A 24,707-nucleotide genomic window follows, 5' to 3' on the forward strand; every position below is an offset into this window, starting at 1 on the left:
AGAATAAAATATTGGTTAAGAACATTTCTTTTTCTTTTCTTTTAATTGACAATGAAGAAAGTAGTTTAGGAAATACAAGATATAAGTAACATTGTACAGAGACAAGCAGAATATCCAGAACAGTTACTGCCACCTGCTGATGAAAATAAGGAAGTAAACAGAAATCGACAAGATTTAAACACAGGAATTCCACAAATGTTAACTTACAGAATTCATCCAGGAAATGTGGGTGGCATATCTCCAGCAACAAAGTTTTATCTAGGTGTGCTTCGCCACAATAATACCACAATCATACATATACACACATATTGAAACACCATAATGGGTACCTGGAGGCCCCAAGAATTGTATCATGTCTTGGAAACAATACAATATGTTTAGGGAAAGTTAAGCAGAATTATTTTAAGTTTGTACTATGTATAGTACATAGCTTCAGCAACAAAGTTTTATCTAGGTGTGCTTCGCCACAATAACTGCATATCATTTGACAGGAAAGCCAGCAAGTGAAGTTTATACAGGTAGTTCTTTACTTGCACAATTGAGCCCAAAATCTCCATTGTTAAGCCAGAGAATTGTTAAATGAGTTTTGCCCCATTTTTCTCACTACTGTTAGGTGAACCAGTGCAGTTGTTAATAACAATGTTGTTAGTGAATCTGACTTCTCCATTGACAGAAGGTCGCAAAAGATAATCGTGTGAGCCCTGACACTGCAACTGTCATAAATACATGCCAGTTGCCAAACGTTCAAATTTTGATTATGTGACCATGGGGATGCTGCAACTATCATAAGGGTGAAAAATAGTTGTAGCTCCACTTTTCAGTGCTGTTGTAACTTTCAGTGACCATTAAACAAATGGTTGTGTATCGAGGACTATCTGTATGGCATTGCAGCAAACGCTGTTATATGCAGAAGAATGCACAGGTTTATTTTTAGGCAATCCGAACAGCACCAGGTATTTGTGCATGCATGTGATGTGTGTAAGTTTTCCATTCTAAAAAATGAGAAAAAAAATAATCTCCCAATGATGGAAAAAACAAACGCTGGCACATAGAGGGAGAGGGAGAGAGAAAGGGAGGGGGGAGAAATGGGAGGAAGGGATAGTGTGGGGAGAGGAATGGAGAGAGGGATAAAAGGGGAGATAGGGGGAAAGAAAGGGAGAAACGGGTAGAGAGGGAGAGAGGGAAAACGGGAGGAGAGAGATGGAGGGACAGAAAGCGAGGGAGAGGGAGAGAGAGGAAGAGGGGGAGAGAGACGGTCAGACTGAAAAGCATCTGCTTACACATTCAATTTTGGCAAGCTTGTTTGCTACTGTAATAACTTTTTCTAACAAGTTAATCAGAGCTTAAAGAAAATATGTCTGTTTATAATTATGTTTATTATTTATGTGTCATGCAAATTTTTAAATTTAAAAAGATCTAGTTCACTTCCTTTGAACATGTTTTGTCTCTAAATTTATTTTCTTCAAAAACAGATAGGTATTTCTTTAGGAAGTTATATATGTAAGAAAACTGATTTCTTCCCATACTAAGAATTAAGTCTGTAGGATCAAAATCTACTCTTGTTAAACTCTACTCTTACCATCGTTAAAACAGTAGTCGTCTCTATTGAGTATGATTCTTGGTAATGTACAAAGATATAGGCAGGGTTTAGTAAAGAATATTAAAATTATTCCTTCATTGGTAGTCAAAACTCTGCCCTTTTTAATGTTCATTGTTTCAGAATTTGCTTTTAGTGTATTTTATGCACTACATTATGGAAATATTGCACTATCAAGTAACTTATAGTTTTTGCAAATCAATTAATTAATCCAGTAGAACAATGTCTTCACCTCAGCAACTTTAAGATACCCTTCCTGCATGTTGCTGAGAAATTCTGGGAGTTGAAGTCTACACATCTTAAAAGCTGCTGAAGGTATTCCACCCTTAAAATACATCGGAAGTTCTATGGCGCCATCTTGTGGTTTCAGAATAGATTTTAAACAGGAAAAAAAACTTTATATCAACAAATCCAGGCATTTATTCAAGTATTGTTTAACTTTTTAGAACATGAACATTTTTATTACACATGATGTTATATATGAAGTCTATTTTAACGTATTAAATAATCTCCTGCAGAGTTAGAATTAGAATATATATTTTCTAAATTAATTTGCTTCCAACAGCGCTCTCATTTAGAAAAATTAATTCTGCAGGCTTTACTGAAAAAAAAGATTTAATGCTCAATTGCAACTGTAGAATTGCATTAGTTGTGTAAAGGGGATTCTGCTGAATGCATACTGTTATATTGGGATTCTGTAGGAAAAAATATATGAAAACTCTTTTGCAGAGTTTTAAACAGTGATGGACTGCATTGTGATTTGTAATGTGGTTAGAAAGCTATGAATTGTATATTGTCAAGGTCTGATCATAGAATGATGACAATCACTCTAAGGCAAGGGTGTCAAACTCATGGACCGTGGGCCAGATATGTCCAACAAGAGCCCAGACTTCCCAGATATACACAGCTGCAAATTGCTGGGAATCTTAAACTTACAAAAACTAAAGTTAATTATCCTTTCCCACAGTAAAATAACTAGTATTTACCACTTGAACTCAGATTAGCTTTTATTTTATTTATAAGACTACAAACATACATTAATTGCAGAAAAAGTGCACTTAAACCACTATTAATTCTCTGTATGCTCAAGTTGCTTATATATCATTTGACATCAGTGTGAACTAAACTACCTGAATAAAGACTTACATTCCAAGCTTTCAATTTTATCATTTAAGCTTGATTTTAGAGTATATCAGTTGTTGCATAGTGCCGTTTAAGGCTAAGAGGCATTTTTTTTATCGGCATGGCTGGAATCATCAACAACATTCTATTTTATCTAAATAAACTAATAAACTAATTCTTTTTAAGAAAAAAAACCCATACATTGCTTTTTAAGTTCCTTTAGGTCAACAAGATTCATCTATTTTAACAAGCTCTTTGGAGAAATTATTCCTCCAATATATAAATATTAAAGCTATTCATTTATAGCTGATTTGTAATGCTTCAATGTGCGAGCAGATGGATCAGTAGCCTTGATCCACCTTGGCATCCAATAGTGCGGGAGCCAAGTAGAATGCCCTGGGTAGTGCTTCTCAAAGATCTGACGATAGAAATATCCTTCCTTTGTTTGGGGAGGATTGAATGGAAATTTCTCTTCAGCTTTCTCCAACAAAAGATCATCCACCTATGGGTCAATTCAAAAGAGCAACATGAGAACTTCATCAGGAATTATTCCTTATTTTAAAAGTTATGAACAAAAACTTATGTTTCTCTGTTCCATTTTATTTTTCTTTTTAAAATCACACTGCAGAATTATTGGACTAAACAACTTAGAAACAACGTGTATAACTCATAAGGACAAAGGTATCCACAGTGGTGTTGATGTGTGTCATGATACATTACCATTCTGCAGTTTTTTATTTTCCCTGTAGATACCTTTGCCTAAGATCCATGGAGAAATTCATTTGAGAAGAGAATGAGAAGGTTGAAGAAGTGATGGTGGACCAATTTTTCTCAGATATTATTATCATTACTATTATAATAATAATATTAGGCCATCTATATTACAAGATCTCTAGCAGAAAAATCAGAATTACTTTAAAATAAATACACCAAAATACACATTCCTAAAATACAACACAAAATACATCTCAGTAAAAATGGAAACAAAAATGAAAACGTGTAGAAAAAAATGTGGATCTGGCCTTGGGAATGAGGAAGAAATGACTCAATTTAAGGAAGAACTTTCAGAAAGGAGTATTCAGTCCCAGAAAAGTGTGAATTAAAAAACCAAACAAACCTGCCTTGTTTTAGTTTGGTAAATAATCTGTTATACTACCTTATAAAGAAGAAAACCTGGACTTGCCACACCTATTTCTTAACCCTGCCTAATTTGAATGGCTAACAAAAGATCTATTAAAATAATTAAATTACACCTGTCCTCAGGAAGCTCAAATTGACATATTTGGAGAAGAGTCCCATTTTATCTTTAGAATTATAATGTTTGGGAGACAAATGAAAGACAATGACTAGCCTGCAGTCACTCAATGAAAATCATAGTCAAATAGATATTTGAATCTGAGCTTCCTTAATGCAAGACTTACATCTATTTTTTTTAAATAATAAATTTGGAAGCTTGGTTATGTGTACACACACGTTTTGAGAATTTACAGAAACAACTCAATTTTTGCTGTCAAAGCTAACATTTTTTTAAAAAATCAAGATTTAATTTAAATTCTTTTTTATGTTTCAATTCTGTATTCTGAAAAGCACAATTCTAAGTGAAAATGCAGGTAATGTTGATGCAGCTCAAGTTTGGAGATCCAGATTCTGAACCACTGTATATTATAACCTTCAACCCAAAAGCAAGAAAAATCAGAGTATTTAAATAGAAGCGTGATAACCAATTTCAGCCATCAAGCTACCCAACTCCTTCCCCCAAAACAAAGAAATTAAAAGTCATCCTCATTCACTCTGGAAGGTTGCATATGCAAAGCTAATGGGCTTCATGTGTTTCACAGATGGCCCATTTTTGCCCTAAGTTTTTCATGATCTACTTTCAATATACTCACACTAGCTCTATTATAGGAATTAAATAGCATTTTAGTCAGACTGGCTTTAAAAATTCAACCTATTACCTGAAGGTCAGTATAGTCTTGTAGCATAGAGAACCAAGATTTTTTGATAGAAGCTAAGCCATCACTGAAAGCTTCCTTAGGCCTCCAAAGTATTTCTTTAGGCAATAAGTTAGAATCCTTAAAGGCTTCCCTTAAGAGGTGCTTTTCAATTCCATTCTGTGCAGATATAACATAATCAAGAACACATATAAATACATTCCTTAGGCATAAATGTCAGAAATTCTAAAAAAATATTTCAGAAAAAAATCAGCATGACAATCCCGTATTCAGCACATTTTAAAGAGTAACCTACCCCATCAACTTCAAGGTCTTTGGCATGGTTTCTTGTTAAAGAATTTAGGTTTGAATGCTAAATCTGTCAGTTCAATTGAGATCAGTTTAAAGAAATTGCATCTATAGCAAGACAACTAATGATCAAAACTTAAGGCTGAAAATCACAAGCATATACAAAGCTTCAGAGAATAATCAGTGGATCTTAAATGTAGACTGTGGCTTCATTAGATAATACTGTACTTTCCTCTCTTGTCTAGTAGCAAAGGCTAGCTTACCTTTGGAATTCTGAGTTCTGCTGGCAAAGAAAGGTAATAAGCAGTAAACTGGTGATCCAAAAATGGAACTCTTAATTCAAGGCTGAAAACAGAAACAAATATTATTGGTGTACAAAATAAGCATATTGATTTGAAAAGGGTATTCTGTGCAACTTATACACTAACAGAAAGTAACCCATGATTAAATCATGATTTATTTAAAACCACCCACTGTCTACTTTGCCTTGCAGCATTAAGCTTTAATTAGGAAACAAGCCATGCTTCGCCAAGAATAACACGTAAGCATTATAGCTTAGTAAGATAAATGACACATTCCAGGTTCCTTTGATTTAACAATGCCAACTACTGGGGCACCAGAAGTGTTCCTTCTCTGTGGCAATGCCCTCTGAAAGACCAGTAGGGTGGAGGCCTACTGGGTCTCCAGGGGAAACTTCATTTTAGAGAGCAAGGGCTTGTCTTCTAGAATGAAGTTCCCTGGAGACCTAGATGGCCTCCATCCTCCTGGTCTTGCAGAGGGCATTGAAGACCTGCTCCAGATCTTTGGCAAAAATGACTGAAGCCCTTTTCTGAGTAGTGCAGTGTACTTCTTGTTATCCAGTATTTGCCAATTTTGTTTTTATTCTTTTACTGCTTTGGTGGTTTTTATTTGTAAGCTGCCCAGAGTTACTGGGAATCTGGTGGCATAACAATGTAAATAATAAATAAAATAAATGTGAGAAAAGGCCATTGTTCAAGTATATAACCTTGATTATATAAATTGTCCATTAGTTTTTTTCCCAAATCAGTACCCTCTCAATATACATGCCTCCCCACATCTTCAACTAGCATGGCTACACAGGCAGAAATACATCTAATTTCCAATCGGGAAGGCTTTTCAGGTCTCCACACTAAAATAGTAACTTGTTTTTTGAATAATACTTCCAAATAGTTCAACCTTGAGAATTATTTATTTATTCTGAATTAAAGAAATAATTTGAACTGAACATATGTAACTCTTTTTGATTATTATTTTAACTAGTGCTAACTTTTTTTTTTCCTTGTCACATCATTAGAAATTACTTGTAACTGAATTTATTCTAGTGGTCATCTGTTCTTTCAAATATATAAACATGGCATTGTGCTGTATTCTCAGTGGGATTTACAGGTAAGGACAGCACGCCCCAACTGGATATGCACTTATATAGTGTTGCCTTTCTCACTTATTTCTCTTTGGACTATGCAATAGCCTCGGAACCCTTACCAAAGCAAATACAATGGTACCTCCTTGTTCATCATTAATTTATTCCAGAAGATTGATGACTACCAAAAGTGATGCATACCAAATAATTTTTTTTGAATAATGTGGTAAGTCATAAGGCAGCCGACACCAACAAGCTCTACCTTGTGCATTGACTACCAAACAATGAGTACCAGAACAAAATGTCACATCAAAATGTGTTGAGTACCAAATTCGATGAGTTTCAGAGCAGCTGAGTGGGTATCACTGTGTATGAAGATGGAATATATATACTCAACTGCTTTGAAACTCATCAGATTTGGTACTCAAAATCTCACTTTGGGAGAAGCCCAAATTAAAGTATTTATTCTAAATAAATGAATTAAGTCTCTCATGACATGAACAGTCAAAGCTGGAGACCAAGCCTGACATAGCTACTATACTGTTAGAAGGATATGTGATGCTATCATAAGTTCGTTAGTCATAAATTTGGAATGGATACATGGACTGTTGGATACAAAACTGTTCTACAACAAAACTGGAGAACAATCACACTGCTTCCTAACTGAGGATACAACTGCTATTGATACAAAAGAGGATGTTAGAATCAACCTTAGATCTTCCCTTGGATAGAACAAAGCAAACAGCCAAGTAAGGGAATAACCTTGCCACAAAAAGAGCATTAGCAAAACAGTAACCTGGAGACTCTAAACCTTGAATATGGTTGCAAATGCTTGAAGCCCAAAGAATTCATGCCATAGATTCTCTCAATCATGTCTATCCTCTTATTTAAAAATTTAAATGTGAAGTAGAAAGAAGGATAAAAATTTGATGGAATAAAACTATATAGCAAAACTGTACCTCACACAAAATATGAAAGACATTCCCAATAATAAGCTTGAAAAATGGAGACAAAACTCTACAGGAAAAATATGTTCTTCATCAAAAACCTCCTTCATTATAAAAAGTTTCTAAAAGGATTTTGGTGCAAATATAGAAGCAAAATATGAGATCTATAGAGAGAGACTTGAAAGGAATTAAAGGATCTACATCTGAGCATTACCCATGGGCAGCAGTTGTTCTGTCAGCACGGAGAACATCAAACAGGTAGAGCTCTCTGAGAAGTCTCTCACTTTCTTCAGCAGCTTCTTCAGCTGTTGGTGCCTACAAGAGAGTATGGAAATTATTTTCATGCAAAGGCAGTTTGGCTGCTGCTATGCATAACTGTGTGCAGTTCATAAAAAAAGCACTGAAAATGTTTCTTTTGGTTCAGGAGCAATTGGGTTGCCATTCCACAAACTTTCAATACAGAAGTAATGCTTGGACCCAGAAAAATTATGGACTTTTGCATTAGCAGAAAGTACTTCTGCTCTTACACAATAAGCACTTTTGTGTGTTAACCTTCCTTATACCTTCAGAAATCCAGAAAGGCGGATGGTAAATATTCTAAAACAGTAATTGTACAGAGTATCTCACTCTATACAAGCAGAAGTGAATTAACATAGAAATACATCCAATATAGACACATATCTTATTTAAAATGCCTCTTTTTCTCCTACCATTTGAAGTGTACAGAAACTAGGGGCACTATTACATTTGTAAAAACTGTCTCAAGAATGTTTCATGGAGGATCATGGAAATTCAGCACCCTGACATTTCAACGTATATTAATTTATATTCATTAAAATAAAGATGACAATAATTTTAAAATCAATAACATAAGGTATATAGGGTAAATATGTATTTCATTGATATGCTTATTCCTGCCTTGTACCTCAACAGCAACTATTAGTTTCTCTCAGATGATCATGCCTGATTTGATGCAGAGAACCATCAATACTCCCTCTTCTTGGACGTCCAGTTTGAGCCTCTTCAGTGACAGACTGAAATCCACGATCGTGCGTGGTTTCGATCTGTGCTCGCCACTGGAGCGCTCCAAGCCGGCTGGTTTCAGGGCTAAGCCACCCTGTAGAGGTGGTGAAGAGGGGGGAGAGTGCCAGCAGGGTTGAGGAGAACCACATCTCTCCTCCCCAGCTGGCCATTACTCCCTTTCCCAAAGACGGTTGCAGCAGTTATCAGAAATGGCCACCTCAAAGAAGAACTTGACCGAAAAGGAATGTGCAGGAGGAAGATAAGAAGAGGAAGTTTTTTGGCTGACCGGGTCGAACTGAAAAAGCAACAATATAAGATAGCCTGGAATTTGAATTATAAAGAATCATTGTTCCCAAAGAAGACTTTGAAGTAGCAAACGAGAGAGGGAAGAGAAAGGATTTGGTGGTTTGTTTTTCTTTCCTTCCCCATATTGACAACTAAGAGATTTAAGCAAGAAACCAGCTAAAATCCACTTTGACATTAACAGACATTTAAGTTGAAAATAAAATGTCAAAGGAGTAATAAAGATTTCTGGATTCTCAAAAAATTTTAAAAGGAGAGGAGAGAAAAGGAAAAAACAAAAGGGTGGGATCTGGAAAAAGAGAGGAGACCATCTGGAAGTGAAAGGAATTAACAGTGAAACTTTAACAAGATTCCTAAAAGATACATTCTAACGGAAACTTTGTAACAAAATAGAACCCCAGGAAGAGAAAGTGGGAATAAAGAAGAAGAAACAGCTTTGGATTACATGGATTATTTGGTGATTTTTGGGTTTTTGGTTATTGGATCTAAAGGACTAAAATTAATCGGGTGGTTGTTTAAAGGTTTTTAAAATGGTATCACTCTTGGAAGAATTGAAAATGGAACTTAAAAAACAGAAAGAAGATGCACAAGAAGAAAGAGGGTTTTTTGGCTTCACATTTCAATTTTTAAAAATGGAGATCCTGAACTATGAGAAACAGCAAGAAATGCCAGTAGAACAAGAAGGGCGGGACAAAGAAGAAGCCATCTTCAATGATCAAGTAATTCTATGTGGGGAAAAGAAAGGAAACGTGGGAAAGAGAGCGAAAAATTTAAGATCTGAAAAAACAACCCCCCAAAAAGAATAGTTTGAAAAGTAATTACAACATTGGGAAGAAAAAGAAGAGAGGATTACAGAAGAGAGAATCAGACTTAGAGAGACAAGGGGTCAAAAAGGGGAGGGAGAAGAAGAGGGGGAAGAGGGAAAGGAAAATAAATTATAAAGGACAGAAACAGGATATAGAGAAACAAGGAAAATGTACAAGGATTAAAGGTATAAGCCTATTTAGAAGACACAGAGATAATGGGTGAAAACTTAATTGAAAAGGGGATTCTACATCCCCATGGTTTTTTCTAATTCTTTCCTCTGGTTCTCTGTTAGATTTTTAGTCAGTAATTTCGTCTTATTTCTGTTGATCTTTAGTCCTGCTACTGAACCATATTGTTCTAGTTCTTTTATTAGATTATGTCCTTTCTCCATGGGATCCTCTAGGAAGAAAACCATATCGTCTGCAAACGCCTGTAATTTATATTCCTCTGCCTTGACCCTAACCCCTTGAATTTCAGGATTTTGTCTTATCCGCGTTAACAATGATTCTAAAGCAAATATAAATAAGAGGGGTGAGAGAGGGCAACCCTTGTAGACTGTCAAAAAGAATATTTGTCTGGTTTTAACGTATTTTCTTTTTTCTTCCGTCTCTTTGTTTTTTGTTTTTCTCTCTTTTATACTTCTTCTTCTTCTTTTTCGGTCGCAAGACCGAGCTGTTTTTTTTTTTTTCCTCTCTTTCTTCTTTCTTTCTTTTTTTTCTCTCTGTTTCTTATGTAATGTTGTTATGTTATTTTTTTAATTGTAAATTCAATAAAATTTATATGAAAAAAAAAAGAAAAGGGGATTCTACAAGGGTGCATAAGATAGTATTGTTATATTAGAAATAGAAATGTACTTTGAAAATATGAAACAAGTGTGATTAAAATGATAGATAAAATACTCACTGCAATGTAATGGAATGTTTGTTAATAAATAAATGAAATAAGAATGAGAGAATGAAATTAGGAAAGAAGGGGAACACTTTAATTATTACTAATGTGTTATAAAAATTTAAGTGAAGAGGAATATGAAAAAATAATGGAAATATTATAAGTGTTTTTTTAATATTATAACTCCCTCTTCTTTATCCCAAATTATATAGTTATGTCTAGTAACAGAGGGACATGAAGGAAAATGTGAGCTTTCCAATAACCTGGGATCCCTCCCTCCCCTACAACTGGTAGCACATGACTTGTAATCCACTGCTGCTGCATTGGGAAGGGTCCAAACCAGGGGTGAAATTCAAAAATTTTCCCTACCAGCTCTGTGGGTGTGGCTTGGTATAATAGTAATAGCAACCAAGGACGATTTTTTAACGATTCAAATCATCCCTACTATCTCTTTCGAGCCAGGCCAAGGGGGTTGAATTTCACCCCGTGTCAAATCAATGGATAACCACTTCTGCATAATGGTGGCTTTCATGTACTTTTCAGTTCTCAACTTTGGGTGGGAAAAAGTAGTTTGTTGCTCACTTCTTCCTGCTTGCAAATGAAATTCAGCTATGTTTATAAATATTAGCACCTGTAAAATTACTTTAAAAAGCATTCTCTTATTATGATGATTGGCAAGAAAGATTACATTACCTTATGAAAATAGATATATCCTTGAGTCAACTCATCTGATCCTTCTCCTGAGAAAATGACCACACTATCTGTTTTCTTTCGGATGTATTTGGAGACCAGATGCATGGCTAGAATGAGAAACAATTTTCCCTCAAAAATGTTTATTAATCTCACACAAGACCTATATGCAGTTGTATTTTTCACAGTAACTTGCATGACATATTTCCTTTCATAGCCATTCAACAAAGGTTATATAGAAATCGATTCTTAACAGAAGTTTAGATACCTTGATTCAACAATCTTTGCAGTATAATGCAAAGCATTTGAAGCATTTGAGCTAGCTTCGGGATACAAACAGACAAACAGATAAACACAATGAGAGTTCTGGTAGTGTATAGATGTAATGCATGCAAACTTAGGCACATGTAATTGGGCTGGTAAAGATAAACTTTCTCATCAAGTCCTTTTCATGGTATTCTTCCTCCCTCTACCTCCACCAATGATACAATCAAAGTACCCTGATGAAGAAAATAATGTACAAGAAATTCTAATAGAATAGTGTCACCTCTCTCCAGTTTTCAGAGAACCTACATTTAACATTTAGCAATAGCACTTAGACTTATATACCACTTCATAGTGCTTGATATCCTCTATAAGTGGTTGACAGCATATTGCCCCCAGTAATCTGGGTCCCCATTTTACTGACCTTGAAGGATGGAAGGTTGACTCAATTTTGAGTCAGTCAGGATGAATGGGCAGAGTTACCCTGCATACTGCATTCTAACCACTACAGCTCTTAAGCCTATCTCATCTAGCAACATCCACACATTCAGCATTATTAGACAGCTGGAAGACTGGCACTTTCCCCCCAGACTTAAATTTGGATTCCACTCAATGGAAGCATACAGAGATGTATTAACTTAGGTAAGAATATAAACAAGGAAAGGGAATCTATAATTTCAACATGTAGATAACAATAATGTGAAGGGCCTTAAGAGGCTGCCTTTAACACTAGACTATAATACTCAACGTTGTTTTATCAGAATGTAAGAAGCTGTTTAGAATTTCAAACAGGAATTCTTTTCATCATAACTGGAAATGCCTGGCATGTAACTTGAGACTTTCTATGTGCCAAAATAGAGCCTACCAAGTAAATCGTAAATTTTCACAAGAGCATCTATCTGATCTGATATGGAAAATTTTATGACCATAAAGGCAGGATAACCTAATAATTTTCATAAATAGTACTACGTTTCCATTAAAACCATTACTTGGTTATTCAGAAAAAATATTTTTCCATCCTCTTTTAATCTTTTTTTCTCTATTATCAGTAAATACAATGCTAGGCAGAAAAAATATATGGAAGCTACTACATGGAAGCTACTGAAGGATTAAAATTCTACTTAATTTATGCCTGTATTAAAAGCAGGACTGAATGGGACGACAGACCAACTTCCATAATTTGTAAGCCTTACCCACTGATGCTCGTACTGTTGTGATGTCATATGTTTCCAAGGAAAGTATTACTTCTTCTAGTGACTCAATCCCTTCTTGAGAACTAAACATAACCTCATGATGCTCACTTCCAATGTGAGCTGCTACCTATTAAAAGCAACCATTTACATTAAACTTGTTAAAGTGAATTTTCATCCAGTATGCAGTCAATAGAAGTTGAATTCTGCAAAATATATTTTACAAATTCATGTTTTATTTTTCTCAATCTATTACGCTACTGCTCTAATGGGGATTACACAGAAGACTAAGGTGAAGAGTTATCTTATTCAGCATCTAATTTCCACTGCTAGCCAATCAACATTTTGTGAAAGTCACAGTAAGGCATGAATGTGCTAATGTTCTATTTTAGTTGCTAGCCAACAACATGTGTTCAATGGAATATTGCTCCCAAGAGAGATTACAGAGAATTAGTCTAACAATAATAATATACAAGGCAATCAATTTGTCTTGTGCCAGAAAATGCTATAAATTCATTATATAGTTCAGGACAAAGTATTCTCTTTGCTTGCTTGGAATCTACCAATAATCAATTTTACTGCTTTGATCTGTGAAATTTTGTTCAAATCTATCCATTCTAACTTACCAGCCTAGAACCTTGCTTAAATGCAAACATGAAAGCTAAATTTCTAGAAAATATTTCTGTGCCTCCTATTATTCTCCAGATGGTGTAAGAAAAAGTGTTTTCATTAAAAAAAACCCTGCTAAACCAGTAATACCACTGTACCTTTCTCGCAGCCAGTACATCAGGGCTATCTTCCATCCCAATAGAAAATGTTTGCAAGGGATAGGAAAATTTTTGTTCTTTCATAAGTTTGATAAGTATGGCTGCCACCAAGCTAGAATCCAAGCCACCTGGTAAAATATGAATTGTTGTTGATATTGGTTATCTTTTTTCCCTTATCATTTAGAAGTTTAAACAACTTAGATATTCTTCCTTTCCACTGGAATCCTTTTTCAAAGGAATAGACTTTCCAATAAGTTTTAGAGAGTTCTGAAAATATTTGGAAAATTATCTGGATTGTAATGACTATTGCTATATCATCCTTTATTTTATGACTGGAATAATTTTTTTCAGTTTAAGAACTGGAAGACAATAACTATAAAATTAGATAGAGTTTTCTATCTAATCCCATTAGTTATAGCATATCAAAAGCTCTTTTGCCCTGAATTAAGCCTTCATGGCTTCAAACAGACCAAATAAATTTATAAGGAATCCTTTATCTTTTGCATCCTTTATCTAAAAAAAGCACCGACTAGAGATTTATCAATTGATATCAAATAGAAAATAGGCTCTTTATTGCTATGGAAAATGTATATCTATTATTATACAGTTGACTCTGTAAAATATGTAAAAGCAGTAGCTATTAAACATTTCCTAAATATACTGTTGCTAACAGAATGAAAATCGAGGTAGTCTTCGACCATTTTTCACAACTGAGTACACTTATTGACCGTTCAAAGTTATAACGGCATTGAAAACAGTGATTTATGACCATTTTTCACAATTTTTACCATTACAGATTTCCATGGTCATGTGACTGGCTGCTTGACAACTGACTCAGTTACGATGGTTGGGATGTCTTGACATTATGTGATGACCTTTTGAAACCTTCTGACAAGCAAAGTCAATAAGGAAACCATTTTATTAATTTAACAACTGCAGTGATTTATTTAACAAAACTCACAAATTTCTCACTTAGCAAGATACATTTTGGGCTCAGTTGTGGTCATAAGTTGAGGACTACCTATACTGCAAATACAGGGCAGTTACATAAGATACATTAATTTGTGCCATCAAGTCAGCATTGACTTAATATTGACAGGTCCATGTATTTTCCTTGGCAACCTTTTTAGAAGTTATATGCCACTGATTTCTTCCTATAGCTGGGAATATATATCTGGCCCAAAGTCATTCAACTGGCTTCATGTCTAAGAATTCTTAAGTCTCTCATTTTCTAATCTGAATACTTTTAACCACTACACAAAGCTGCCTCTCTATATGTTATGTTAAAGGATCTGTTGTTGTTATTTTACCTGATAAGAGACAACCAATTCTTCTATGGGACATCAAACGTTTTCTAACAGCATTTTCAAACAAAAGTCGAATGTTGCTTTTCACAGTTTCAACATCAAAACCTGACAGGAAAATAGAAGTTCCATTAAAATAGATCAAAAGGGAGGACAAAGTACTAATCCATTTTCTATTAACCGCTTACATAACTTCAAGATAGCAATACCATTTAGACTTATATACTGCTTCACGGTGCTTTACAGCCCTCTCCAAGCGGTTTAGAGTCAGCATATTGCCCACAACAATCTGGGTCCTCATTTTACCAACTTCGGATGGATGGAAGGCTGAGTCAACCTTGATCCTGGTGAGATTCGAACTGCCAAACTGCTGGCAGCCAGTGATCAGCAGAAGTAGCCTGCAGTACTGCATTCTAACCACTGCGCCACTGCCGCTCTTATTATCACTTCTTGCAATAAAGTTAGAAATAACCAATGAAGTTGGTTCTTGGCCGAAATTATAGAGCTCACCAATCAATATTAGATCAGAAGAAATATCTGGCTCCTCCCCAGAAATACAGGGGTGGAAAAGGCTGGAGCAGAAAGTGAGTGAAATACCCTCTCCTGAGTAGACTTAATCCATCCCTTCTGATTGATGTCTTCCAAACATGACAAAAGTTTCCCCTGCTCCAAGAGCATGAAATACTCTGACAGGAAGACACATATTCCAATAAAGGAGAATAATTGTAGCTAAGGGTTGAAATGGGGGTGCTCTCTGAGCTTGATTGTTTCTCTACAGATGTTTCATTACCCAAAGTAGATAGGATTACCTAGTTAGGGTAATGAAATGTCTGCAACAAAACAACCAAGCTGGGGAAAGCAGCAAAGACCCCTCAGACACATATTCACTGGAATGGAATACAACCTGCCTGACACGTGAACCTGCCTCAAAACTGAACAATGCTGTTACCTGACGGCAATTTTTGTACTGTACTGTAGGCAGCATGCAAAGGTTCATCTTTAGGGCTGTGAAATTTGACCACTTCCATTGATGCAACTTTCCCGCTTAGCTTTAAGTCCAAGACTTCATAATGTCCAGGAAGAAAAGGCTCCACTTTGAGAGGACTGGACATATTGTGTTTCAAGTCGATCAGACCTACAAATATAAGATAGCACATAGATTGAGCAGTTATTTTACACTCAGCCTGTCAAAATAACTTTCAAACATGTAGATTTCAGAATACCAATTTAACAGTGAACTGTGAACAATAAAAGAACATTTATTTGTTATAAGCCTGGTTCAAGTCACAATAGCTGCACTATGCATGTGTCGAGGAATGTAACAGACTGTGATCCTTTCCATATCCTCTGACTAGGGGAAATTCAAAAAGTCTGACTGTTATAAGCCAGAGGAGAGTTATGTATATTTTCCAGCTCTCCTTTTACATTTATCTAGTGAAAATTGTAACCATGGAAGATTGGAAAGAAAATTCACAGAAATTACCAATCTTCATAAGATCTTGGTGCTCTTGCATATGCATCTAAGAAAGGGGAGCAAAAACATCAAAGAAAAAAGATGTCACTGTTTTAAGAACTGTATTAACCTTAATTAATGCAGAGTCTGTTTTTTATCATGATTATTGATCTAGGAATTAATCAACTAGTTTGTTGCCTAGGCCTGACATTATAGACTGAGAGAGAATGACTGTCCCAAAATCACCCAGCTGGCTTTCTTATCTAAGACAAGACTAGAACTCACAATCTCTTAGTTTCTGGCCAAGTGCCTTAACCACTAAACCAAATTGGTTCCGAATTAACTTTAATAATCATTTACTTAAAGTTGGGGCATCTCTACTGTAGGCTTACATAGAAGCCTTAAAAAGTAATGTCTGTTTTAATTAAATGTATGCATGCATTCTTGCTATGCTTATTTTCACACAAGTTTATGACATTTCTTTCGATTAATTTTTTGAAAGTTTGTAAGCTGTATGGAAATTATAGTTCAGCAAGGACTTCTAATTTCTAACATTTCTTTCAAATACCCCCAAACTAAAACAAAACTCATAATAAACAAGATCACACAATAATTTATACAACATTTTACTGCAAAACCTATGTCTTGTATTCCTTTCATGGGTTTAACTTTCTGCAGAAAGGTGTCATGTCTTACTATTAGGAAGTTTCTGGTTGATTCTAAAAAAGAGATTTTGTGGGATGAGGTATGACACTTTCAATATTAAGCAGGGTAACCATTTATAATATTTTTCTGAGTATAAGACACACTCCCCCTCTAAAATGTGGGTGGAAATGTTTGTGTGTCTTACACAGAGAATATTGCGGTGGGGGGAGGGGGGTTGGTGAGGCACCGATCAGCTGTACGGTCCATGGCGGCAAACAAGCTGTGGTGAATGGGCGGCAGCAAATAGGCCACGACAGCAAATGGGCTGTGGTGAATGGGCGGGATGAATACCGGATGGATGCTAGGAGGCAGAGGCAGATTTTCCCCCACTTCTTTTCCTTCCCAAAAGCTAGGTGCATCTTATACTTCGGAGTGTCTTATACGGCAGCTTTATTTGAGGAGTTCTGATTCAAGACTGTTATTAAAGGATGGTTATTAAAGTACAGAATTTGAGTTACCTTTTGCTTCAGAGCAAACACCCAAGAAGCCATCATCAGTTAGGGCCCTAAACAATGGTCTAACTCCATATGTATCTCTTCCCAGAAACACCTTTCTATTTGCACTGTCAAGCAAAACGAATGCAAATACACCATCGAGCAAAGAGGCAGTTTCTTCTATTCCTCCTTTGTCATAAAGATGAAGAATGACCTCTCCATCTACTAAGGTCTGGTATTCAAATCCAAACTGTTTCTGTAGCTATGAGAAAAGAAACATATTTAAAGAGGTAGATATTAGAATACAGAAGAATAAACACAAAAAGCATGCTTTTAACAGCCTAAACAAAACTATATGTTCACAAGAGCGGGCTGGGGGGTGGAACACAAAAATACAAGCTTCCCTTTAGTGAAATCATATCTCCTTTTCCTACATATTCCTTTTTTCATAGTTTATCTATTAGCTTGAAGAGTTCCCCTCTATTGATAGGATACTGAAGACCGTCAGAAATGTTGCAGCTTTTAGACAATCTACTATTTCCCTTAACCTGCAATAGGAGGCTCTAAATATGTCGATTCATATAGTTGTACAAAAAGAGCAGTGGGAGAAGAGCATATCGCAGGAATAACTATATGACTGAAGCCCTGATATTTCTCCCCCTCGCACACGACAAGTGACCCTGCTGGGGACCATAAGAGGCTAATTGAGCTTATGATTATGAGCAAAAGTATTTTATACTGGAATGCCCAATTAGGAGAATTTTACTTGTATGCTTTGATCTTTGGGGGAAAGGTATTCTTTAAAAAGTTATTCCAGACATTTCAAGCACTGAATATTAGATTTTATTTGTTTCAGGATTTGACATCCTCAATCTTATTTGTCAGGATTTGACATCCTCATTCTCTAATGGAGGCTTCCGTTTCTATGCTCAAATTTATTATAGTCTTTGTTCTTTTAATTAAATGCCATTCTAGGAACTTATATAGGGGAGAGAAATATAATAAATATTAAGTTATTTAAGTGTAATCTTGAGGGAAGAGAATGATAAACAATGACAAATTTATTTGTAACTTGACAAAATAGAAAAATATGTTTGTCCTTGCTAATAAATCAATATATTTTAGAGGACCCTAATAAGAGTATGAGATCCTTTTGAATGCTTAATATTAGATTGCACATTTTCTATGGCAAGTTTTAGTCTTTTATCAGACATTTGCTTTGTTTACATTTTTTTTGCCATGAATTACCCAATCCATTGACCCAATATTTTTGCAATTTTCTCAAGTTTCTAGATTTAAGAGAACGGTGTGGTGTTACAACTAGTCCATTTTCAATAGAAGGAATTTATATGCTGTTTTTCAGTTTTTCCAACCCAGCTTATAAAAACATTTTAACATACAGACATGTTAAACATGCATAACAATCTGTTCAGACACCAGATAGTAGGGAATGCTAACAAAACCATTAGAATGTAGTTCTAATCGTATTTGTACCCGTTTGAAGTTGTAGATCTCTCCATTGTAACAAAGCCACAAATAGGGAAATTTTTTCACCCTTAAAGGCTGCATTCCATATAGCTGATCAACAATTGCTAGACGATGGAAGCCAAAGCAGCAGTTGGTAAAGCCATTGACATTTTCAAACCGGAAAGCATCTGGACCCCTGTGGCCTATTTTCATAGCAGAGAGACACTGGGCAGAGAGGCATCCATCACTTCCAAAAAGGGCCCATATGCCACACATAGTGATGATGATGAACAAAGGCTACTGTGAAAAAAATTGAACAAGGAAGATCATTTTTTAAAAAAAATGTTCTGAAATCCGTATCTTTACACCATTCCATGAAAATAAATGTGGCACCTAGCAATGGTAAAGGAATAACTAAATATGTATACGGAAAAATGTGAGGAAATGCAAAAGATGTCTTGATGTTAATAATAATGTATACACTGTTTTTTTTTAAATTGAAACTTAATAAAATTTATTTAAAAAAATAAGAAAATAAATGTGGCACCTAACTTGTCATTAAAAAACACATCACATACAAAATTTCAATATTTTATTTTAAATAGTTAAGCTTTATTTCAGGGATCTACGAACTTGAGAACTTTAAGAATTGTGGGCTTCAACTCCCAGAATTCCTCAGACAGCATGGCTGATGGAAGAATTATGGAAGTCCACAAGTCTTAAAGTTGCCAAGATTGGAGATTCCTGAAATATTTTGTGGTATTTCAACTAGTGTGTATTAATTACATATTAATTAATACCAATTTTGATGTTTTTATTATTAGTTTGGTCTTCAGAAGAAATTTGTGTTGTTTCATTTCTGTGCATACCTAATTCCAAAAAGTTCTGCAGAATATGGAATAAGCATATTTTAATCTTTTTTTCCATTATTCCAGCTTAATTACAATTAAGCAACTTTCCTATTGCAATTGAAACTTTCCTACATGAGTGTTTGGCAATGCTGTCAAACAAGTGTGATCTTGCTTGACATTGAGTCAAGCTACTTAACAAAACATCCTCAACCACTAATTCTTCAATATTTCAATTTTAATCTATTATGTCATGATGATTATTTTAGAAAACAAGAAAAAAAATAAGAGAACTCCTTACCTCTGTGATGGTGAACCTATGGCATGCAAGCCGGAAATGGCACGCAGAGCCATCTCCGCTGGCACGCGAGCCATTGCTCCAGAGCAGGTCCACTGTGTAGGTGTGTGCACTGCCTACCTGCCAACTGATTGTTGGGTAGCTGCCATGCATGTGCGGGGGGTGGGGCATGTGCAGGAGATGCACACGCATGTGCAGGAGATGCACACGCATGTGCAGAAATGTGTGGTGCACATGCGCAGAGGAACATGGCAAGGGAGGTCATGCGTGTATGTACAGGGGGCATGGGCCCCCCATGTGCGCACCCACACTTTTGGCACGGGAGAATGGAAAGGTTTGCCATCACTGCCTTACCTTCCTAATTATGAATAAAAGAGTAGAATCTGATGGCAATGAAGTAACAGCTACCTACTTAGAGTAGACCACAACTAAGGGTCAGTAATAATAAATAAATCCTACATATGATGTTCAAGGAAACATACAAACTTTCTCCTCACAACAACACATCTATGACTGTGAGATAGCTTGGGCTAAAAGAAAGTAACTGGCTCAAAACTTCTCAATCACTTCTTTGAACATGGACTTGGTTTTCCCATTCAAAAACTTAGCCACATCCCCCTGCCCTAAAATTTATCAATCTTCACGTGTCTTGTCTACTTTCACATTAATTTATGAATGTCTTATGAAAATCTTCACATCAATCAACATTAGTCAATCTTCCTGTATGTTTTATTGTAAAAAATTGATGCATATTTTCTATATAATGCTAAGGCCCATGGAAACTGAAGGAAATCAGTGTTCTAATCTTATTATTGGCTTTAATCAAACAGTCCTTCTGGCTGAATTAAATTAAATGAATTAATGAATGAACTGATGAATAGGCATATGGCAACATCCAACTGACCTGTCATTAGGGCAGGAAGCCAACTATGGTCAAACTAAATTAATTTAGATGGAAAACCACCAGGAAGTGCCAGAGCTGTATGTATGTTAAATGAGGAAAGCATCTGGAAACAAAGCACTGCCAAGCAACTTCATACAGTTGGTAAGAAAATTGCCTGGATGAATATGTGAGGTCAGAGAGCAAATAGCAATAGCACTTAAACTTATATACCACTTCACAGTGCATTACAGCCCTCTCTAAGTGGCTTACAATATCAGAGTATTGCCCCCAACAATCTGGGTTCTCATTTTACCCACCTCAGAAGGAAGGAAGACTGAGTCAACCTTGAGCCAGTGAGAATCGAACTGCCAAATTGCAGGTAGCCGGCAGCCAGCAGAAGTAGCCTGCAGTACTGAACTCTAACCACTGCGCCACTGTGGCTCAAATCAGACTTCTCTTTTATAAAGCAGCGTTTGCCAACTGGTAGGCTGTGGCCCACTGGTGGTCCTTGAGAAAATTTTGGTGGACCACAGAGAAATGTCACCCTCAGAGCACTCCCCAAAGCAATTAATCCAGGATGTGCAGAAACACAAGGCTGCGCCACCCACATGGGAACACTCCCTGCCCACTCACTCCTTACCTGGCAAACTTGCCTGCTAAATTGCTATTTTTCCTTTTTCCAACCATCATCTGTTCTGCTGTGCCGGGAGATTTAGTTTAGCTAGGAAGCAGGAAATGGTTGGATTTCTTGCTTTCTAGCTAGTTTTTAGATCTTCGGCTCTGCTTTTAAGCAGAGGCGAACCTCCCTTAGTACTGGAGGTTCTATTATTCAGTGCCGTGCACTCACGGCAAGCGAATTTTATATAATAGACTCAGGTAGCCGATGGCAGATAGATAGATCACTGAATGACTCTGTGAGCAACTCAATCTGCCTACCTGCTTTGCCTGATTTTGGGTAAAAGTTGCTCTTTTTTAAATAAAAAATTCAGTATTTATATACATGGTGTGCTGTGAGTTAATTTTGTGAGTTTGCTTGCTAGCAAATTTTATGTGTCAGACTGAGCTAGCCAATGGCAGACAGATAGATCTTTGAATGAATCTGTGATTCTGTGAGCAACTCAATCTGTCTGTTTGCTTTGCCTTTTAACTTGGGTAAAAGTTTTTTAAAGGTTTTTTTTGCTCTTTTTATAAAAAATTCAATATTTATGTAAATATTTATAATATTTACATACAAGTCATGCCCAGCCAGTCACATGACCACCAAGCCACACCCACAAATTAGGCCACGCTCACAAAACTGGTTAGTCATCCCTGGGATTTAAAATTATGAGTTTGGTGGTCTCTGAAGTCCAAAAGGTTGGCGACCCCTGTTATAAAGCACAGGTAGTCCTCAACTTACAACATTCATTTAGTGAACTTTCAACTGAAAAAGGATGCATGACCATTTTTCACACTTTTGACTGTTGCAACAAGTCCCATGGTCAGGTGATCAAAATCCAGACGCTTGACAACTAATTCATATTTATAACAGTTGCAGTATCTCAGAATCATGTGAGACAACCTTCTGACAAACAAAGTCAACGAGTAAATGAAATTCACTTAACCATGTTACTAACTTAACAATTGCAATAACGACTTAACAACTGTGGCAAGAAAGGTCACAAAATGGGGCAAAATTCACTTAAAGATGTCCTACTTAGCAACAGAAATTTTGGGCTCAGTTGTGGTCATAAATTGAGGATTACCTGTATTCTGCTTTGAAGAAAAAATTGGCTAAGGGCAAAACACCAAAGGTATGAAATACAGTATCTGGAAAAGATTTTAATGTTAAAAAAGATAACATAGCCCTGGAGTTGTAGAACTTTTGAAAGCACATCCAAACACAGCTGGCTAACTAATTGCATGGATTTGCAATTACACTGGGTGAATTCAGACAGCACCCACAAATTAGCCAGCAGCTAATTTTAAGCTAGCCTGTTGTGCTAACCACGCTCCTAACATAACAGTTTACATTCTCCTGCTTTTTCATCTTGCACAAGTGAGAACCGATAGTGGGCATAATTAGAAAGTAGCGTTTTTTAAAAATCTATTGAACCAGATGTTCAAAACTTGCAGTTTTGCAGTTTTCTTTTGTTTGCACTCCGTACTTTTAAACGATTAATTACGGTCACTTCCGTTTCGTTCGTGAATAAAAACTAGAGCCCCTCGACGGCCCGCAGAAAAGCAGTCCGTTGCAGAGGGCTTTTTTCCAGGCAGCGGGAAAACAGTTGGAACCTGAATTGCACGTGTTTTGCAGCCCTGAATGGCAAAGCGGGAATTACGGGCATAAATAGAAGGGGTGGAAAACTAATAATTCCCGGGTCCGTACAGCCCAGCCTTGAAAAAAGATCCCCTCGCTGGCTTACCCTTTCAACTTCAACTCCGATTTTGCACCCGGAAAAGATGCTTTCACAGGCGAGAAGAGATCAGTCACTAGCAGGCTCGACAGGTGAACCGCATGCCGTTTGGCCGAGCTCAAGAGAAAGGAAAGCACAACGCGGAAACCAACCACAAACCCACTCGGCTACTTCTGTAAGACTGAGCCGGATTTCATCAGCCAGCGGTCCGCCCATCGCCCGTGCCTGAGACCTCCTCTTTCGGTTGGCCGCATCTCATTGGTTGGACGCTTTCCAGCGCCGCCGGCTCCAGCTGGGACACATTCCCGCTTTGCTTTCCGGAAGCCATCCTCCCGCGGATGAGAGGAAAGCTGTGTTGTTTCGAAGCGCGATTAATTTTCCTATGAAACCGGTTGCAACTCAGCAGCGGTGTTGTGCCTTTTTTTTTTTGACATGACCTGGTGCCGTTAAAGATAATGTCACTGAGGGGGTAAAAAAGCATCTGTACTGGAGATGTGTGTGCAAATTACTGTTCAGTAACCCCAGTATATCTGAGTGCGCGGGAGGGGTAAGGGCAAGAGGTCATTTGGCCCGGGCCGAAAGAATCACTTGTTCTTTTTATCCATGTATGCAAACAAAGGGTCATGCTGTTTGGAATGGTGGTGTTGGGACACAGATAATCAGAGTTGGAAGGGACTTTGTAGGACATCTAGTCCAACCCCCAGCCCAAGCGGGAGACCCTACACCATTTCTGACAAATGGCAGTCCAATCTCTTCTTGAAAGTCTCAAGTGATGGTGCTCCCACAACTTCTGAGGGCAAGCTGTTCCATTGGTTGATTGTTCTCACTGTCAGAAAGTTTCTCCATGTTTCCAGGTTAAATCTCTCCTTGTTCAGTTTCCATCCATTATTCCTTGTCTGGCCTATAGGAGCTTTAGAAAGTAGCTTGACCCCTTCCTCCCTGTGGCCCCTTCCTCCCAGGCTTCCACATTCCATGGCACCAGGATAGGACATAAACAACATTGCTTACGTTTCTGGGGCAGAAAGGTTTATACTGGTGATACCTCACCATTGGCACCCAATTATCTCTTTCAGGGCTTTCATGTAGGTTTTGAATGCTACAGGAGGGGAGAAAGTAATACATCCAGTAGAATCTAATGTAACTTCCCCTCCCCAAAATTATTAGAATATAAATCTCAATATTTCACTTGCCAGGGAATCAGCTTGGTATATGGTCATAGTTAAGGCACCAGGCTAGAAACCAAGAAATCTAGTTGTTCCTTATGCATGAAACTAATCAAGTGGCACACTTGATCAGTCACACTCTCACAGCTCTAGGAAGTAGGCAAAGACAATCCATTTCTGAAAATGGTCAACACTGACTTGAAGGCATCAAATCATCATCATCATCCAGCGGTGCAGCAAAATTTCACAGACTGATTATCTGCAATTAACATCTACAGTTGCCAAAATCATAAGCTTTACCAGATGTTTGGCCTTGAAAATTAAAAAAAAAATCTGGTTCATTGATATTGTAATACCAGGTGATGCATAAATTGAAGAAAAACAACTAAAAACATAATGAAATATTGTGGTTTACAAATTGAAGTTGAGTGATTATGGAGGAAGAAATCAGTGTTTGCATCAATAGGAATAGGAGCCCATGGAGCAATACACAAAGATATATGGAAATTTTGAACTTGTTAGACCTGAATATTCTGA

General features: G+C 36.7%; 1 protein-coding gene across 2 annotated transcripts; it reads right to left on the bottom strand.

Annotated features, from left to right (window-relative positions):
• Positions 1–1,993: 1,993 nt before the first annotated feature.
• On the bottom strand, positions 1,994–23,190 carry ASNS (asparagine synthetase (glutamine-hydrolyzing)). 2 transcript variants are annotated; one of them, XM_026706305.2, is made up of 12 exons: positions 23,017–23,190; positions 18,610–18,879; positions 17,140–17,377; positions 15,473–15,658; positions 14,530–14,631; positions 13,220–13,347; positions 12,456–12,582; positions 11,002–11,108; positions 7,502–7,602; positions 5,223–5,304; positions 4,675–4,830; positions 1,994–3,221 (listed from the first exon to the last, which is right to left on the bottom strand). In XM_026706305.2, the coding sequence occupies exons 2-12, from the start codon at positions 18,856–18,858 to the stop codon at positions 3,012–3,014; spliced, it is 1,686 nt and encodes a 561-aa protein (XP_026562090.1). In that variant the 5' UTR covers positions 18,859–18,879; positions 23,017–23,190; the 3' UTR covers positions 1,994–3,011. The 2 variants fall into 2 exon arrangements, with proteins under 2 accessions (XP_026562090.1, XP_026562089.1); XM_026706304.2 differs by having other exon boundaries at positions 18,610–18,882.
• Between the last annotated feature and the right edge of the window lie 1,517 nt (positions 23,191–24,707).

Source organism: Pseudonaja textilis, chromosome Z, assembly GCF_049901715.1.
Source record: "Pseudonaja textilis isolate UNSWEBS1 chromosome Z, rPseTex1.2, whole genome shotgun sequence".
NCBI classification, from domain to species: Eukaryota; Metazoa; Chordata; class Lepidosauria; order Squamata; family Elapidae; genus Pseudonaja; species Pseudonaja textilis.

Coding starts and splice junctions, on each gene's coding strand:
- ASNS (XM_026706305.2), bottom strand. CDS start 18,858: ATGTGTGGCATATGGGCCCTTTTTGGAAGTGATGGATGCCTCTCTGCC. Junction 13,348..14,529: donor AATTGGTTGTCTCTTATCAG/GTAAAATAACAA, acceptor ATATTTTACCAG/GTGGCTTGGATTCTAGCTTG. Junction 3,222..4,674: donor AAGACTATACTGACCTTCAG/GTAATAGGTTGA, acceptor ATTGACCCATAG/GTGGATGATCTTTTGTTGGA.